The sequence below is a fragment of the Anastrepha obliqua genome, chromosome 6 (genome assembly GCF_027943255.1).
Source record: "Anastrepha obliqua isolate idAnaObli1 chromosome 6, idAnaObli1_1.0, whole genome shotgun sequence".
In the NCBI taxonomy this organism is placed as follows: domain Eukaryota; kingdom Metazoa; phylum Arthropoda; class Insecta; order Diptera; family Tephritidae; genus Anastrepha; species Anastrepha obliqua.
The window spans coordinates 58,710,658-58,730,526 of record NC_072897.1 but is presented as its reverse complement, the minus strand read 5'-3'; the positions used below and the strand labels follow the sequence as shown (position 1 = coordinate 58,730,526).

General features: G+C 40.6%; 1 protein-coding gene across 1 annotated transcript in view; it reads right to left on the bottom strand.

Moving 5' to 3' along the window:
* Positions 1–19,869, bottom strand: part of LOC129250820 (uncharacterized) — a 279,523-nt gene that overhangs the window by 178,807 nt on the left and 80,847 nt on the right. Inside the window, exon 4 of the mRNA XM_054890404.1 lies at positions 6,731–6,885. Within this exon, the coding sequence (XP_054746379.1) occupies positions 6,731–6,885 (155 nt within the window). The remainder of the gene's footprint in view (positions 1–6,730; positions 6,886–19,869) is intronic.

Genomic DNA, 19,869 nt, shown 5'->3' with positions numbered 1-19,869 from the left:
ATCAACAACTGCTATCAAGCTAGTCACCGATCGAGCTTACATCAATGTTTATCATAGCGGTAACTACCAAACAAGGAGCACACTTTATCTGATACTGGTTGAGCTGGCTATCCTGCGGAAATGCAAGGACTGGCAACGACGAGAAGACCGCTGAGTGATTTGCAAGCGTAGCACCAACACTTGCGGAGAGGTTCACAACTTGATACGAAAAGAGAGATGGAATACCTCTAGCCCACATTGTGACGGTATACTGTCCGAGGAGTGCAGACAAGTCTGCGAACATTGTTACAGGGCTGCTTAAGGTCCAGAAGAGCGGCCTAAGAACGGAAGCTCGGAGCATCTTGAGCAGCAGCAGCAAGGACACGAGACTCAGACTCAACCTGCGTATGCAGGAGGATTCCATTGGGACCATTAGGGGAAACGGCTGCCGGGAACAAAAAGGTGCAGCCGAAGGCTATGCTCACTGAGGATGCCAACGACGGGTATATCGTCAACCATGCTCACGACGGTAGTAGTCTCCCCAGGAGGCGATCGTCGGAAATTCACTTGACGTACAGCATCCAGGCAAGTTACTGAGATGGCCTATATTAACATGCAGGAGCAAATGGTAGCCAATCAATGGAAGGACCAAATGCAACCAGAGAGGTGAGTACTTTTTTCGAAATTATCTTTAGTAATGATTTGTATATACTAAATGTCGGAAAAATATGTTTGGAGGAACATACCGGAAATTCTTGATATGACCCTCCATAACAGGCTAGTTGAAAATTAAGTGACAGGTTTGTTTTGAGCCCTCCCTCCCAGGGTCACTAATTTTTAACTGGGATCAGAAGTCAGAAAGAGAATTTTAAAAAGAACCCTTGGAACACTGATGAATTTAGGATTCTGCCGGGTATGAATTTACCTAGCATGGGTAAATTTGATGATCGACTGATTATATGGTGCTAGAAAAGTGTTAGCTGTTTCAAAATTTTTATTAAAATGCTAGCATTCTAACTAAATATAGAAGGAGATTAACAATGCAAAGATGGTTAGTTCTAGAAAGTTCTGCAAAGCAATCACCTTAACTGGTAGGTACGGCGTGGCTCCACAAAGATATGGCTAAGGAAAGAGTTAATATTAGAAGACAAGACATGCGTCTTACTTTTTGGGAGCTGTGACTTATATCCCGGAATCCTATACTGGGTTCTCAAGACCAACCCAATCGGATCGGAAGCTGGATAACCTGTTTACCTGTCTTTTAATCCATACAAGACAGCGGGGGCTGCTGGGATCAGCCCAGTAGTATTGAAGCAAAGTGATTTAATTTTGGCACATCTTGGTGGAATAATGAGTTATAGTCTCCCAATGACCTACATCCCAACAGTGTGGAGAAAAGCACGAGTGGTTTTCATACCAAAAATAGGAAAAAATGACTACTCACTGGTCAAGTCCTTCAGATCGATTAGGCTTACCTCTAGTGAAAGCAATGGGGAAAACTATCGACAATGAAATCAGATTCAAATCAACATGAATACAGGTCAGGAAGGTCTACGGACACTGCGAGAGTATGTCGCGCACTAGAGATGAGGAACGTGCAAAGACGTAATTATCTTTAAACAGAGGGAGGTCCTGCTACTGACAAAGATAGCTTAAACAGAAATGGTAGATAGTACTATTCCACTTCAAACAAGTAAAGGAAACCCGCACAGGTATCCTATCACCAGTCCTGTAAAGCCTAACCGTTGATGACCTGCTGCACTGACTTACTATCTGTGGTAAAGCATATGTAGATGACGTTGTAATCATAGCCAGCAGCAAGTTCGGGAATACACTTTGCGAAATAGTCCAAAGAGCTTTAAACCTCTCGCAGAAATCGGGTGCTAGGGTGGGTTTGTATATAAACCTTTAAAAAAGAGCTATCAATATGGACGGGGTTGCTATTGAAATGGTACTTGACATGAGCTCGAAAATATAAATAAATGCATGCATATGGTACAGTTTTTGTGTTTTAGGTTACGATTAGTTTAGTACAGTCTGTCTAATGAAACGTGGCCGGCAAAATTCAAACTTAAAGTTCCGTTATAAGAAGAATATAAATGCTGCTAAATCGCAATTCCGCAATTTAAAGCAGTGTTCCTACTCACACACCCTAAAGGTCCAAACATGTCCAGTAAAATTAGTTGCATACGTCAGACCTGGTGTACTACTGATAATCGACGGCTTTAACCAATTGTTAAGCCTCCAGTTAAGATTCATATTTGGCGCTGCTCATTCATTTGTGTTTACAGCCAATTTTAATGCAGTTTCAATGAAGAAAATATACCAAGAAGCATTTTTATTGACATCGGCCAAAATGTGTAGCCAACCTTTACAAAATTTTACAAGAAGACAACGATCATAAGTAGTGAAGCCGCAGGTGTGCAGAGTGGAAGCAGAAAAATTGGATTGAAATGTTGGATTTGCCTTCACAGTCATCTGATACCAACCCTATTGAAAATATCTGGGTTGTATTTAAGCAAAATCTCAAAGGAGAAGAGGTGTGGACAGTGACCACAGTCATCAAGGCAAATTAAATTGGTTTGGAGTCGATTATCTCTACAACTTGCTCAGAAATTAGCACAAAGTATGACTCGAAGATGTGAAATCATTCTAGCTAATTGTGGTGACAATACATTTTATTGAATATATTGCGTATAATAAATATTCAAGGCCCATACACAGTAGTTTGGTAAAATCGTCAAATAATTTCGATGTTATTACGGTCACGCTTTTATTAGAGAGACCGTATACTGTCACTCACATCTTATCATCAAGGTGTAACTGACAATAAAGGATACCCAACAAGGGTATCAGAAAATTTTAAACAATTGAAATAAATAGTTGCTCTTTTTTAACTGTATCATTTAAGCTGCGGTGTGAATTCTCTGCATGTTTTTTTTTTGCATTACAATGAAATGAGTGGACACTTTATTGTATTTTATATTGAAAAATGAAATAAAACAAAATAAATAAAATATCCGCGTACTATTTTTTTCCATTTTCGCAAAATATTATAATATACAGAGCCCTTTACAGAACAATCGTATATGTATCAAATAAGGCGTGAGTGACTGTATATAGGCCGCGTGTGGTTTTTACCCGAGTTTCTCTTCTCATTTATGGTGTTGGTCTTGATGATGTTCCACAAATTGTGGGACCTACAGTTTGATGCCGCTTAAAGGTTTGTCATTACCTGCCAAGGGGCCACCGCTAGTAGAAAAAACCATTTCTATCATTTCACTGCCGAATGGTAGTCACACACCTCTTCAGTTGATAAAACTAAGCAAGAATGCTACTACAGACTGAAAATATACATATTATAGATTGAACAGAATTAAATCCGTTTCGTGAACTGAGCTCAGTAAATAAATAAAGTAAAATATAAATACTAAAGTTTATGATTTTAAAGAATGCGTATAATTTTATTGAACTACATATCTTATTAGCGAATTCTAACTGTATAAGTATACTGTTCCATACGCAAACAAATCTCATTCATATCAGATACCCCAATACATTCATACCACTCTTTATGAACATAGCTATGTAAGTCACGCCGAGTTCGATTTTGCAGATCCTTCACAATAACGTGAATGAGTTCAAGCTGAAACTTGTTGTTTGTTACACGGTTTGAAAAAAAGTATCTAACATATAGTATATTAGTATTAATGTATTAGCAGATAAAATATTATTATATTTAATGTATCAAAACGGAGAAAATAATATTTAGATAATGAGAAATCAAGGCAGACAGGTCCCATTATTTATATTAAAAACGAAAGAAAGCGAAAAAATATTTCTCTTCGTTTCAAGAGATTGGAGACTAATAAGAAGCAAACGGGAATTGTTAGGATCAACAAAATTCAAAGAACAGAGAGCAAATTTCTAGAACACCTTTTGCACACTTTCAAGTCTTTCTATAGAAAACTGGAATAGAGAATCCAAATAAATGCGGCATATTCCAGTCTAGATTGAGCAAAGGATGAAATAAAAAGTAGTTTAAAATAACTAAAAAACACGCTTTTATTGCTAATCGAACTAAAAAGTAGAAAATAAATTTTAATGACAAAGGGACCTATAATGAAGTAATAGCAAATCGAACGATCAGTCATAGTCAATTACCTCAGAACAGAATTATAACGAAAATTAAGATACAAACAGAGTAATGCAAATTAGAGTTAAAAGCGTAGTTCAGCGCTATGTTGCCGCATGTGCTATAGTCGGGCCGCTATGTCCTCTTCAGACTGTGAGGCTCGATATTCAGCGCTATGTTGCCGCATGTGCTGTAGTCGAGCCGCTCTGTCCTCTTCAGACTGTGAGGCTCGTAGTTCAGCGCTATGTTGCCGCATGTGCTGTAGTCGGGCCCCTCTGTCCTCTTCAGACTGTGAGGCTCGATATTCAGCGCTATGTTGCCGCATGTGCTGTAGTCGGGCCGCTCTGTCCTCTTCAGACTGTGAGGCTCGTAATTCAGCGCTATGTTGCCGCATGTGCTTTAGTCGAGCCGCTCTGTCCTCTTCAGATTGTGAGGCTCGTAATTTAGCGATATGTTGCCGCATGTGCTTTAGTCGAGCCGCTCTGCCCTCTTCAGACTGTGAGGCTCGTAATTCAGCGCTATGTTGCCGCATGTGCTGTAGTCGAGCCGCTCTGTTCTCTTCAGACTGTGAGGCTCGATATTCAGCACTATATTGCCGCATGTGCTGTAGTCGAGCCGCTCTGTCCTCTTCAGACTGTGAGGCTCGTAATTCAGCGCTATGTTGCCGCATGTGCTGTAGTCGAGCCGCTCTGTCCTCTTTAGACTGTGAGGCTCGATATTCAGCGTTATGTTGCCTCATTTGCTGTAACCGGGCAACTCTGTCCTCTTCTGACAGTGAGGCTCTATATTGTTTCATATATAGTCGCCTTGTGGTTTTCCTCTCGACGATTTCGTCATTCGTCCATCCTGAACATTTTTCTTTAAATTTTAGTCTCTTTTTCGCTAATCTCCTCTTTCTTTGTGTTGCAGTTTCAAGTGTTCTTTTTTCCGCCAATCTCCTCTTATTTTGCGTTGTAGTTTCAAGCGTCATTTTTATTCCCACGAATAGTTGTTGAGTCGTTGAGCGCAAAACCTTGAATGTCACGTGAAATCTGTATTGCATAGATTATATAAGCTCAGTCGATGCAGCCTGACAACAGACTAGTATGATGTGATCACTTTCCTACAAAAACCCCATTGCCAACAGCCGCAATATGCTCGCCACCTGCCTAACAAAATTCATTGTGATATTGTTGCCTTTTATAATAACAACAAATTATCACAGCATATCAACATCAATGCTCGAGTTTGATATGCAGCCCGACATCAACAAACATGATGATCACTACCTGCGCTTACCTTAGCAACAGCATGCTGAGCAGGCAGCGCAAATAGAAAGACTCTCGCCTGACCTCACAAAACAACCCACTGCATAACAACAAACAGTCATCACTACTTGCGCTTGGCTTGGCAACAGCATGTTAGGCAGGCAGACCAAAACACAACAATTGTTGTCTGGCCCAACTAACCACCCTCTGCATAGCAACACATGGTTGACATGCTTGGTAGGCAGGCCAACGGTACCACACAATTGTCTATACTGGACTATTTGGCATGTTTCGGGGATTGGAAAAATCGTTGGCATAAGTGTATTTCATCGAGAGGGCAATATTTTGAAGGGGATGAAACTGATTTACAAGAATAAAAAAAAGATTCAAAGATTCAAATTCACCTTAATTTTTGCCCACAGGTAAAAAAAGAAAATATTAATCCTGGCAATCCCAATAAGGATAATGGAAAACTTTTATCAAATTATTGCATTGTCATCGGTCCTTGATAGGTGTGCAAAATTTCAAGTCGATCAGATGTTTAGAAGCCAGTGAAAATTAAGCTCAAAGATTCCGTTACATACATACATACATACATACAACCCGACCTAATAAAAGTGTGTTAAAAAGCAGTTGGAGAGTATAAGAGCCTGCAAAATTTGCGCTGTTTGGAAAAACAAAGTCTAAAATCGAGTAAAATTTAGATATAATAGAATTGATGTGGCTATTTAAAGAACAATTGGAATAGAATAAAAAAGTAAAAGATTCCGAAAAACACCGTCAATAGTAACCACACAATATCTATTGCTTTGGAAAGATGTCAACCATTGTAGGAAAACGAAACGAAAGCTCAGTTTAGCAAATTTTTGTAATAATATAATATGAGAAACTTTATCGAACGCTTGGGAACAACTTTTTAAATACAATCGGTTTTAGACCCTGCGGAAAATGTTATTGTAGAAAAAATGCACTAAACTCTGCTAGATTAGAAACTTACGGAAACAAAACAATGGTTAGATGAATTTAAAACTAAATTGAAAGATACATTTTCTCCTTTATTATGCTTTCCTATCTAATTATATTTAAACTATCACGAACGCGAATTAAACTGTAACTGCATATAACGTATCATACGCAAGTAAAACACAATTTAATTTGACTTTCTGATACACTTAAATTTCTGGCTTTAGAAACGTAATGTTACATTTGAATCGGCTGTAGCTAATGTGGGGTTAAAATTTAATGATTAACTAATAAAAGTTAAGCTTAAAATATATTTAAAATAAAAAAGTTTGATTAATTATGGTTATGATGAATTATGTCATAACCATGGCAACCCTGAAACAATATGCAAGTTCTCTCAACTTACCGCTGGCTCCCATTTCGAAAATGGAGTTTGGGTGCTGGATCGAGATTGACTTTTCGAACGCCTTTTAAGTATCTTTCTGGTGACGAACTGCCCAACATTGGACGATGATTTGGATTTTTGCATTACTGCGCCCAAACTTACATTCTTCGGAGAAGCTGTAAATAAAGAACTGATGAGAAATTGCCCAACTCTTACATTTACTTTTACTTTTCTTGAGCATAAAACCTTAACAGACTTATACCGAACATTTAACTAAGAGTTTTAAGTTAATATTGTCTTTTATAATTCTTTTTTTTTTAATTTTTAATTCACATTTATATGTGTTTTATTTAAGACTAATCAGCTAAACTTGGTTACTAAGCGAGTTGGTAGCGAGTTAGCAACTTTTGGTGGTACGGATGAAGATTTCAAATTTCAGTAGAGTCGTCTTTGGTATTGTCTCTTCCGATTTTTCTCCTTTTGTGATTTGCTGAAAAAAGCGCGAATGGAGTCAGCCGAAAAAGTCATAAAACATCAAAAATGGATTTGGAATAGGTATTCCGTACAGAAAAATTAAAATTGCATTGCCCCAAAGGGTAGTGGAGTGGAAAACTTACCAACGCTCGTAGCAAGCCTGGTAGACCAAGGCAAACTTGGAGGCGAGCAGTCGAAACGAAAACCAGAGGAATCGGGAAGAGCTGGAGCGAATTACAATACATTGCCAAGAATCGCACAGCGCAATTATTGTGCATGGTCTCAAAATATTGTTATTAAAATTAAGGCCGTTTAGTTTTCGAAAATAGGTATGTGTGGATGGCAAAAGATTTGTTAGTTTTTAACCAGTATCGCTATAGTTGACGTAATTTTGTTAAAGTCGGTTTCGAGCTCAATGTCAACATGCAACTTCTAATGATAAAAAAATTTTTGTTTCCCAATAGCAGCATCCTCTCGACAAGCAATGGCTACTATCTGAACGCATTCCCATGGCAGCCGGTTCTACGTTACCGGAATGACTCGGGTTTTTCCCGACCAAGGGCTGCCGCCCCAGTATACTAGCCCTGTCTAGTGAACTGTATATCACCCCACCCCAGCTCCAAATGCTTCTTTTCAGGGCTGGAATCGAATCCAATCCTCGGCCAGAAGTATTCTATTGCTGCGTCTGCCACAAACGGCTTCACCCGAACTCCACCTCGGTTAGGTGTAACAAGTGCAACAGGTGGAGCCACCTTAAGACCTGTTCAGACCTTAAGTCACACAGGGAGTGGTCCACATGGTATGTAGCCACGTGTTGCTCCCGCCAGCAGGGGTCTGATGCCTCCACGGCTACTACACCCCCTGATAGGCCGGCACTACCAACCGCCACCACAACCCACACCTCCACGGTGAGGAGCCTATCGGAGCAACACAACTCCCCCTCAACCCCTCCCCTTCCTTCCTGCTCCAACCCCAGTGCGGGGACAAACCAGCAGCTCCTGGTCCCGCGCACAGTCTGTTCCGTGTGTCAGACCGTAATACCTCGGAATCTGGTATCAGTCCAATGCAATTCTTGCAATGGGTGGTGCCATTTTCGGAGATGTTCCGGCCTGCGCACCACCCGTGAGTGGACAACTGCCTACGTTGCCCCTTGCTGCAGAGCTTTGCACCCACAACCGCCCCCGGAGGCGCGGCCGCCCACCACCATCAGGCCGCAACAACCACAGTGGATTGCGCAGCAGGTCCAACGTAGACAACCCCACGCATCCCTCAGCCCCCGAATTACACAGACCTTACCGAGAAGCTTCAAGCTTCTACAATTTAACTGCAACGGACTCACGAGTAAGGTCGACGAGATAGTTGACTTCATGAGCCGGCACAGTATTAAAATAGCTGCGGTCCAGGAAACCAAGCTGCACGCTAGGTCATCTCTGATCACCAGGGTTGACTATAACGTGCACAGACACGACTGCGAGCGAGACAATGGTGGTGGCCTAGCGTTTATAGTCCACCACACAGTGCAGTATCGTGTCATCGATGAAGGAATCGACCGCAGGGACAGCACCTTAGAATGTCAAGGCATAGCTATCCGGACCGGTGATTCCGAGCTCTAAATATATCTAACATATATATACCCCCTGTCACCTGCTGCCCGGCAGGATATCACCCTGATATAGGTACGCTCATCAGAGGTGAAAACCGATTGGTTGTTGGTGACTTCAATGCGCATCACGATCTTTGGCATTCAAGCCTGCCAAATGATCGTAGGGGACAGCAACTGGCAGAGCAGATAGACGATTCGACATTCAGCACTGTGAACGACGACGCCCCCACCAGGGTAGTGGGCAATTCCAGCAGCTCGCCTGACCTAACAATAGCTAGCGCGGGTCTGACAAATAACGTGGCGACCTATGCTATCGCTTGCATCAGACCACTTGCCCATTATCGACTCGATTGAGAGACCTGCTGACTTTGTTTCCGCGAATCACCGGTCCTACTTTAACTTTGAAAAAGCTAATTGGGCCGGCTTCACGGAATTTACCGAGGATACCTTCGCCGCTCTTCCCATTCCCACTGATATGCGCGTAGGCAAACGCGCATTCTGCAGCTGCTGCGGCTCGCTTCATTCCAGCTGGAAGTTTTAAGGACATTCGTCTCCATTTCCCAGCCGAAGCAGCCAGCTTAGCGAACGAGCGTGACCACCTACGCCAGGCCGATCCCGGGGATTCCCGCATAAGGGATCTCAATTTGGAGATCCGGCAACTGGTAAATCAACATAAGCGGACCAAATGGGTTGAGCACCTGAAGACCTGTAACCTCACCTCTGGGGTGAGTAAGCTCTGGTCCACCGTTAGGTCCCTGTCGAACCCGACGAAGCACAACGACAAGGTGGCTATCACCTTCACCGGTTGTACTTCGTCGGACCCGAAGAGATGCGCGAGCTATTTTAGCCGGCTTTTCATACTGCATCCTCCGGGCGACAGAACCAAACGTCGTGTTACCAGAAGGCTGCACAAACTGACGAACGACAGTGCGCCACTTACTTTCTCCGGTGATGAGGTTCAGGGGGCCATCAGCAAATCGAAGTCATCAAAAGACATTGGCCCTGACGGATTAAGCGCGCTGATGCTGAATCATCTGGGACCTCTGGGAGTAGGATTCCTCAGAAGGGTCTTCAATCTGTCCCTGGCCACTCTCATCATCCCTGACAAGTGGAAAGCAGGGAGAGTGGTCCCACTACTGAAACCTGGGAAACCCGCCAACCAAGGGGAATCTTATCGGCCGATAACTCTCCTTTCCCCATTAGTGAAGACACATGAAGCCCTCCTACTTCCACTCTTCACGAAACACCTGGCCCCAGCCCCACATCAGCACGGATTCCGAGTGCATAGCACCAGCACTGCACTCACCGCCATAAACGCCCAGATAAACCACGGGCTTAACCACAACCGCCCCTGCGAGAGGACTGTCCTAGTAGCGTTGGACCTGAAGAAGGCTTTAGATACAGTCAGCCATTCCACGCTACTAGATGATATTTATCAGTCGACACTCCCGCCAGGGCTGAAGAGGTGGTCCGCAAACTGCCTGAGCGGTCGGCACTCGTCAGTAATTTTTCGAGATCAAACATCAAAGCAGAGGAAGATTAGGTAAGGTGTACCGCAGGGTGGTGTCCTTTCTCCGTTGCTGCTCAACTTCTACATCCCGAAGCTCCCCCAACCACCAGCGGGAGTTTCCCTGATCTCATACGCTGACGACTGCACGATAATGGCGTCGGGCAATGACATTGATGGCCTGTGTTCCAAAGTGAACAACAAATCGCAACAGAGTCCTCAAATGGTCCAACGCTGGCCGGCAGCACTTGGGGCAAAGACAAAGAACTGTTGCTTTCGACATTTAAGCCAATTGGTCGGCCGGTTCTGAACTATGCTGCGCCTGTCTGGTCGCCTGGAACTAGTGATACGCAGTGGATAAAGCTACAGACATGTCAAAATACCGCCGTTCGAACAGCGACCGGGTGCCTCCTGATGTCTCCCATTCAACACCTACATAACGAGGCACAAATGCTCCCAGTAGTGGAGCACAACAAACTGCTCAGCAAGCAGTTCCTGCTTGGATGTTACCGCAGGTTTCACCCCTGCAGACACCTGCTTGAGCCTGAGCCACCTCCCAGGCACGTCAGGAGACACCTCTTAGACTACGCTGACGAAATCCAGGACAAAACTGACCGCAACCTACTGGACCGGACAGTATTTAGACAGTTAATAAACGACATCTACCGGGAGACCGTCACCACCTTCATGCACTCCCGTCCTGTGAATGCCGTAATCGGAGTCCAACCACCACCTATTGCAGACGAAGCGCTCCCCGTGAGACTCGTGTAACACTGGCACAACTACGTTCTGGATACTGTAGCAGGTTAAACTCCTACATATCCAGAATCGACCCCGACATATCAAACACATGTCCGGCATGTGAAGGTACCCCGCACGACACTAACCACCTCTTCACATGCCCACCTCTTCACATGCCCCTAAAACCGTCTAACACCCCTCTCCCTCTGGACCCAACCTGTCGAAACAGCATGATGAGTTAGACGAAGATGACCGGTGATATGCCTACACTGACAGGGCTACAAATGCTGTTAAAACAGCAACAACAACATCTGAACGCATTTCTGCAGTGCAAAAGCTTCTCAAGACGATCACCACATATATAGAGAAACAAAGGATGTACACGTTAAATAAATTTGTGTGCATATATGTAACATATGTATAAATAATTATGATTTTCTAATAATTGACATTTTCTGGTAATTGCATTCAAATTCACTCGGAAGTGAGTTGCAGAACATGTTCGAATATGATTGTATACTAGTTTTTAACACACTTTTATTAGAACGGGTTGTATGTATGTATGTATGTATGTATATATGTATGCATGTATGTATGTATGTATGTATGTATGTAGGTATGTATGTATGTATGTATGTATGTAACGGAATCTTTGAGCTTAATTTTCACTGGCTTCTAAACATCTGATCGACTTGAAATTTTGCACACCTATCAAGGACCGATGACAATGCAATAATTTGATAAAAATTTTCCATTATCCTTATTGGGATTGCCAGAATTAATATTTTCTTTTTTTACCTGTGGGCAAAAAGTAAGGTGAATTTGGTTGTAAAATGTAAAATCGTAATTTATTCTTGTAAATCAATTTCATACCCTTCAAAATAATGCCCTCTCGATGAAATACACTTATGCCAACGAGTTTTCCAATCCCCGAATCATGCCAAATAGTCCATTTCCGGTAGTGGTCTCTTGAGTTTTGGGAATAGCCAGAAGTCACACGGAGCCAAATCAGGCGAATACGGTGGTTGCGGAACGATATGCGTGGAATTTTTGGCGAAATAGTCACGAAGAACGAGTGCAGTGTGAGACATGTGAGATAAATTTTCCATTATCCTTATTAGGATTGCCAGGATTAATATTTTATTTTTTTAACACACTTTTATTAGCTCGGGTTGTATGTATCTTTGTTGTATCTTTGAGCTTAATTTTCACTGGCTTCTAAAAATCTGATCGACTCGGAACACACAACATAGATGACTAGATGGGAAACTCTTTTTCTCGTGAGAGCGCTGAAAAATGTGCATTTTTTATAACATTTGCCAATATTGCCATACCGGTAGAAACATGAATTGGGTATTTTTTTAAACAAAAATTGGGAATTTTTAGTTTCCACACCACCATTGAGGTTAGTATTTAGTGTGCGGTTGTGTAATAGTATATTACTCGTAAACACCTACATATACTAAAAATAAAAAATAGTTAAAAAAAAACTAAAAAACACGCTTTTATTGCTAATCGAACTAAAAAGTAGAAAATAAAATATAGCTTAAAAAAACTAAAAAACACGCTTTTATTGCTAATCGAACTAAAAAGTGGAAAATAAATTTTAATGACAAAGGGACCTATAATGAAGTAATAGCAAATCGAAGGATCAGTCATAGTCAACTACCTCAGAATAGAATTATAACAAAAATTAAGATACAAATAGAGTAATTCAAATTAGAGTTAAAAGCGTGGGATGCATTTTGCTTCACTTTCATAACCCTCTGTACATAGGTAGTTGCCAATAGAATGATTGTAATATTTACTATATCAAGCATCCCACGCTTTTAACTCTAATTTGAATTACTCTATTTGTATCTTAATTTTTGTTATAATTCTGTTCTAAGGTAGTTGACTATGACTGATCCTTCGATTTGCTATTACTTCATTATAGGTCCCTTTGTCATTAAAATTTATTTTCTACTTTTTAGTTCGATTAGCAATGAAAGCGTGTTTTTTAGTTTTTTTAAGCTATATTTTATTTGTATGCTATATTATCTGGGGTATGTAAATCCTACTCAACGGCGAAGCTAGCGTTAGCTCAGAGGGCGAAAACAGTAGTTGGAGGTGGATGACGACCAGCTTTCGTTTTTCCTATTTTGAGTTTCTTTAACATATGTGAAATAGAGGTTAGGATAGGTACTAAGGGCTATGCCAGAGCCTTTGGTCGTATGGAAATGGCGGCGGATGAGCCCCTTCTCAGTCAACGGTCGTGTTCCAAGCTTCAAAAAAGAGTTTACTGGTAAAATAGTCCATATAAAGGGCAAGTTATAAGTTCCACAACAACTATGTTTCTATATACTTCGATACGAACGATGTCTATATAAAGGACAAGTTACAAGTTCCACAACAAATATGTTTCTATATACTTCGGTACGAACGATGGGCAAAGGCGCAAGATTGGCGTTGGTTTGCTTATGCCTTCAAATGCATCTAATAACATGATTTCGAGGGAGCTAACCTCTGAAATGCTCATTACAGCGGGATTTTAAAGCAGAGTTTAAAACGTTACCATCATTCAATGGAGCCATTAAAAAGAACGCAAACCAAATGACGCTCTCGAGCACTTATTTTTGCAAACGATTAAATGCCATCGCATGGATACAGAGCATGGATGTCAGAGGAGGCCTACACATTGATCAATGATCATTCCGAATTGAAACCTCAATTGATCACCACTCCAGCTACAAGCTACGGAAGTAAACTGCTATCTCAAAGTGAAAACAACGTGAAGTGAAGCGAAGCGTCAGGAGAGATAAGAGAAAGCACAAAGACGGTTTTGCACTTGTGGCAGAGGACGCTGTGTTTAATGGAGACATCAGAAGTTTGTACAAAAGTTCTAAGCAACTAACGGAAAATAAGATGATCCCAGAACGACCAGTGAGAGACACCATTTGGAACTGCTAATGGTAGATGACAAGCAGTTGGAGAAGTGGAAACCCCACTTTCTTGCAGGTCTTATCAATCTTTTAACGGAAGAGAACGTACTTCCCAGCAAAACATTACATAAACCGCAGGAGAGCTCCCGTATTTAAATTGATGTGTCCAGCATTGCTGAAATTAAGTTAACAAATATCAAAGCTGCCGACATCGAGGGGACTCCCGCCGAGTTTTACAAGTGCCAGCTCTCGCAATCTGCTTCTCTTTTGTGCCCACTTATTCAAGATGTTGGGAGTGACTTGAAATCTTCGAGCGAGTAAAATAGATTTTATACGACTCAATCTGTACAGAAAAGACAGGCACTCTACCGGGATCTTCGTGCATTGACCAAATTAATCTGCTAGAAATTATCATCGGGTAGAGTACGGAATATAACACAGATTTGCATACGGTTTTTCGCGCCCGTCAGCAATATCAAACCTACGAGTAAGCCTCAGGGTATTTCTGAAAATATATAAAAATATCTGTTTATCAGAGTCGGCTTAAAACTGTAGGTCTATTTGGGGACGCACATCATAAATAGGAGAAGGATCTTGGTCAAGCAGCCAAAAAGGAAAGCTTTCGATAGTGTAAGGCGCGATTTCATGTCGCCGGCCTTACGACGAAGAAATTTATGTGATAAAATTTTATCTTTAACACGGGCAATATATGAAAATGCTTTTTGTCGTATGCTACATAAAGGGAAATTTTCTGACTATCATAAGCTGTGTATTCAATCTCCTGTGTTCTGTGTGCTTGTTATTGGGGATGACGGCTCTACTTCATTATTAAAACAACGACTTAGATATGTGTACTTATCTTTAAAATCTCAATTATGCTGACAACGTTTGATTCCTGGCGCACAAAATACTGGAATTTAGCAGAACCTTTGAGTCACTAGAGAAAAGTACAATCACTGTACGCTTAAAAATCAATTGCGGCAAAACATAAATTTGAAGTTTATCTAGCAATTCAAAAGCAACTGGAAATATTTCGGGAGCTCCAGTGAAAAGTGTTTAGCTATTTACAAATCTTGGTAGCGAGTTAGCAACTTTTGGTGGTACGGATGAAAATTTCAAATCTCAGTAGAGTCGCATTTAGTATTGTCTCTTCCGTTTTTTCTCCTTTTGTGATTTGCTGAAAAAGGCGAAAATGGCGTCACCCGAAAAAGTCATAAAACATCAAAAATGGATTTGGAATGGGTATTTTGTACGCAAAGATTAAAATTGCATTGCCCCAAAGGCACTGGAGTGGAAAACTTACGAATGCTCGTCGCAAGCCTGGTAGACCAAGGCAAACTTGGAGGCGAGCAGTCGAATCGAAAACCAGAAGAATCGGGCAGAGTTGGAGCGAATTACAACACATTGCCAAGAATCGCACAAGATCTTGCGCAGGCATGGTTGATGCACTATGACCCACGAGGGATTGATGACCAGTAGAAGGAGAATATTTGAAAGTCAGAGCGATCGAAGGATCGCACAAAACATACAAGTATACTAACTCTAACTTTTTAACGAGTAGTCAGAATTCGATGTGCAAAGCATGGTTAGAAAGGTTTGCAGAATAATAACAAATATACTATATCTGGTGGGCCAACATACGCAAAAGTGAAAAATGTGATCTCGGCGCAATTTCTAAACGGCGATTTCTATCAACTTGCGATTTTCAAACTTTGCCCGGCCTTTGTAATAATAAATAAGGAGTCTACTTTCAGCAAACCAGAGCTTATTTTTCGAATACTGTGTACTGTTATATTAAGGGTGATTTTTTAAGAGCTATAGGAAAGTTTTTCAAAAAAGCACACTTAAAATGCATGGAATTTTTGTTTAAATCGATAGTACAGTCCATATAATTTAATGTTTGAAGATAATTTCATGCAAATGTTGACCGCGGTTGCGCTTCAAATGGTCCATCCGCTTAGTCCAATTTTGGCATACTCTTTCCAATGTTTCGGCCGGTATCTCACATATAAATGCTCTAATGTTGTCTTCCAATGCGTTAATTAAAGCAGGCTTGTCTGAATACACATGAGCTTTAACATAGTCCCACAAAAAATAATCTAAAGGCGTTATATCGCACGATCTGGCATGTGGCACCCGCTTGCTGAAACCACATGTCATGCAAGTCAAGTTCTTGCATTTTGGGCAAAACAACAATTCACAGTTACGTTACGATTCGCAGCATCTTTGAAGAAGTACGGTCCAATAATACCTCCAGCCCATAAACCGCTCCAAACTGTGACCTTTTCTGCATACATTGGTAGCTCTTGCAATTCTTCTGGCTGATCTTCACTCCAAACTCGACAATTCTGCTTATTTACGTTCCCATTGATCCAAAAATCAGCTTCGTCGCTGAACACAATTTTTCGATAAAAAAGTGGATCTTTGGCCAACTTTTCAAGAGCCCATTCAGCAAAAATTCTGCATTGCGGTAGGTCGTTCGGCTTCAATTCTTGCAACAGCTAAATACTTTCGCAAAATTTTCAACGTTGTTGAGTAAAAGAGGTCCAATTGCTGCGAACGGCGACGAATCGATAATTATTATTGATGGTCATCATTAACACTGGCCGATAGAACTACGATATATTCTTCAGTTCGAATTCTACGTAAGCGTGTTGGTGGTTTGATGTCCAATAATGTAAATTTGGTTCAAAATTTAGTCACAATAGCTCGAATAACCGCTTCAGTGGGTCGATTAAACTGACCATAAAATGGAAGAAGCGCGCGATAAACTTTCTTAACAGAACACGCATTTTTATAATAAAATTCAATGATTTGCAAGCGTTGTTCGTTTGTAAGACGATTCATGGTGGTATAGACCAAACTGAAGATGTTTGACAGTGAAACAAAACACGAAAAGTGCGTCAGCTGTTTAAACCAACTGCTTAAAAAGATAATAGCTAAAAAATCACCCTTTACATCCTTTTATATGGATAGCCTTGACAAATTTTGCCCGTACACCACAAATTAAAGTAAGTAAATTAATTTCCTAAGAAAGATTTACTTGGAAGTACTTAACCTGGCGAATTCGTCTGGTTCACAGTCTACCCTATTACAACTAGAAGCCTGTTCTATTAAGGCATCCCTTGATTGGCGACAGTTTAGCGAAAACGTATGAGTTAAACGTTAACCGTCCTTAGTGACCTTTCAGCAGGCTGTAAATTACTGATTATATCTTTCCTGAAAGGCTAAAACTATTTCAAACGGCTGACAGTCTCTATGATGGTCAAAGTTGAACTTGTGAAACGCAGCATGGCCAGGTAATCGAAGGAAAATTCTTGACGACGCGTTCCAAAGGAAGACAATGCCTCTGAACCTATCCTCAAACCACTATCAGTTGAAATGTGCTATGAAGAGAGCGTCACAACTTTTCAACTCGGTAAACTACTCACCGATTTAAGCCAGTTTAGTTTCCTGTATATCTATTTATATGTAAAATATGCATATTTCAATCTCCCCTTGACCTTTCCATTTATATTTTCCTACTAGTTATTGCAGATGTTATTAGTAGAATTCTGAATGTGTATGCATACATTATATGCACCTATGCATGTGAATATACATACATACATATCTTACCAAAAATTAATTTTTCACTTAAACACTTTTTTTTGTTAACTTAGCAGGTACCTTTAATGATGGATATGTATCTGCATATAAAATGCCATATGTGTATATACTACAATATATTTGTGATAGATGTTTTGAGAATGTAAAACTTCTTCGAACCATTAGTTTATTCACTTTTTACTGTTCACTTTTGACAAAAGTTCCATATTCATTCATAAAAGTGATAGTATTTTTGTTTGATTTTCGCTGAAGTGACCTATATTAAAACATTAAGTATCTCACAAGTAAAGAGTGTTAAATTAAAAAAGGCTGTTGTCAAAAGTCCACTGATATGTATGTGTATACTTCTGCAAGCTCATTTCTTAGCCGATAGCATACTATATTGTTGTTGACGCAATAAATATTTGTTCATTCTTGCCTTATTACCTCTAATTTACTTGTATATAACATACGAGTATGCAGTACCGGTCTATCGGTCATACTTAATTCAGCCACTGCGATACACAAAAAAGACACATCCACACTTTCCGGTGACTTATGTATATACTACATATGTATGTATATGAAGTACAGGCACATGACTTTTTAGCCATGTTTATCTGTTCGTGCATTTGGCAACCTTCCAACGATTTTTTTTTACGTTTTCAGATTTTAAAAACTATCTTGCAATTTACTTATGTGATATTATGATACTGAACTTTTTTTTTGCAATATTATCGAGTTTCTTTGATAATAGCTCGGTAGTAGTTTTTAATTCCCCAATATTTTTTTATATCTAAGAAAATATCGAAATGAATATTTAATTGAAATTCAAACGATCGAGAGAAAATTAGAGTACCTACAAAGCTAATGTAAAAGTCAGGGCTAAAGCGAAGCGAAATGGTGAATTTGATGGTAAGTTTGTATGTGCTACATTATGGCAAACATCCCTATTGCTCTTTTTTCACCTGTAGTACCAAATCCACATATGAGCGTAAGTTGTAAATGAGTACGTTAGTGCTTGCATACATAGATCTTGTTGTTGTACTATCCTGCTCCTCGTTGAAATACATTTGAAGCAAGCACATTCTGGTAGTGAAGTTAAGTTCGTACAAGGTAAATCTCCGTGTATTATTCATCAACATAAATCTAGTCCTTCGAACCGGAGTTGCTCGACTATGTGGGAAGACTCTATTAAATAATGCAAACGAATTGGACAGAGCTACAACAAGAAAGCGTCATGTTTGCAACAATTCACGGTAGCACCCACACATCCAGCCACAGCCAAGACAAATGACTTGCCAACAATTTTTATATCACCATTTCCGGGCCAGTATACGACATGGTCATCATTTAAAGACCTTTTTGTTAGTGCTGTTGATGCATCCATCCTCAGCATAACGCAAAAGCTCCACTATTTGAGATCATTTTTACAGGATGAGGACGCGCAAATGTTAATGCATATTCCAGTTAGGGACAATTGTTATGAATCAGCATGGGCACGATTAAACGAACGATACGATCGACCGCGTCACATTGTAGCATCATTTATTGAAACTTTCATGTCGCTGCCTTCAACCATCAGTAAGGATGTAAAAACTTTAAGTAAAATTTCAAATGGCGCCAACGAGGTTATACGGGGTTTGGATGCCATTAGAAGGGGTGAGGGCGGCAGATGGTTGATCTACGGGCTGGGGTCCAAATTATACACGGAATCGAGGCGTAAATCGATTGAGGAAAGTAAAGAGGTGAGTGTGACTACTATTACGGAATTTTTTAAAGTTTTGGATTCTCGTTGCGAGGAACTTAAGTTGGCATATCCAAAGCCCTCTCCTGTCGGCAAGATCTCCTCGCCGTCTGGGAGCAAATCTTATAACTTAACCGCGCGTTCATTTGTTTCGATTGACAATTGCAACACAAATCAGAAATGTATAAAATGGGCTCCACTAATCACAAAGTTTCAAAATGTCCAATCTTATCAAGCCTATCTATACAAGATCGAAGTCTGCTAGTCAAAGATAGATCCCTATGTTTTCATTGCGTCAGTAGCATCAGCTAAATTACGGTCCACTGCAGCACTTGTTTCACAGCCATCATTTTCATCCATTATTCCTCAGAACGACTCAGACACCATTACCGTGCCCGAAAAATATCATTAAGCTTTATTGCCTACCGCATTAGTGAACTTCCAGACAGTTCAAAGTCACTTCAATTCATGTCGAATGCTAATCGATTCTACTTCCGAACTGTCCTATATTTCGGAGCATTGTGCATAAAACCTTGGCATTCCCCGCGCACCATATCGAATTGTTGTTACTGGAATCGC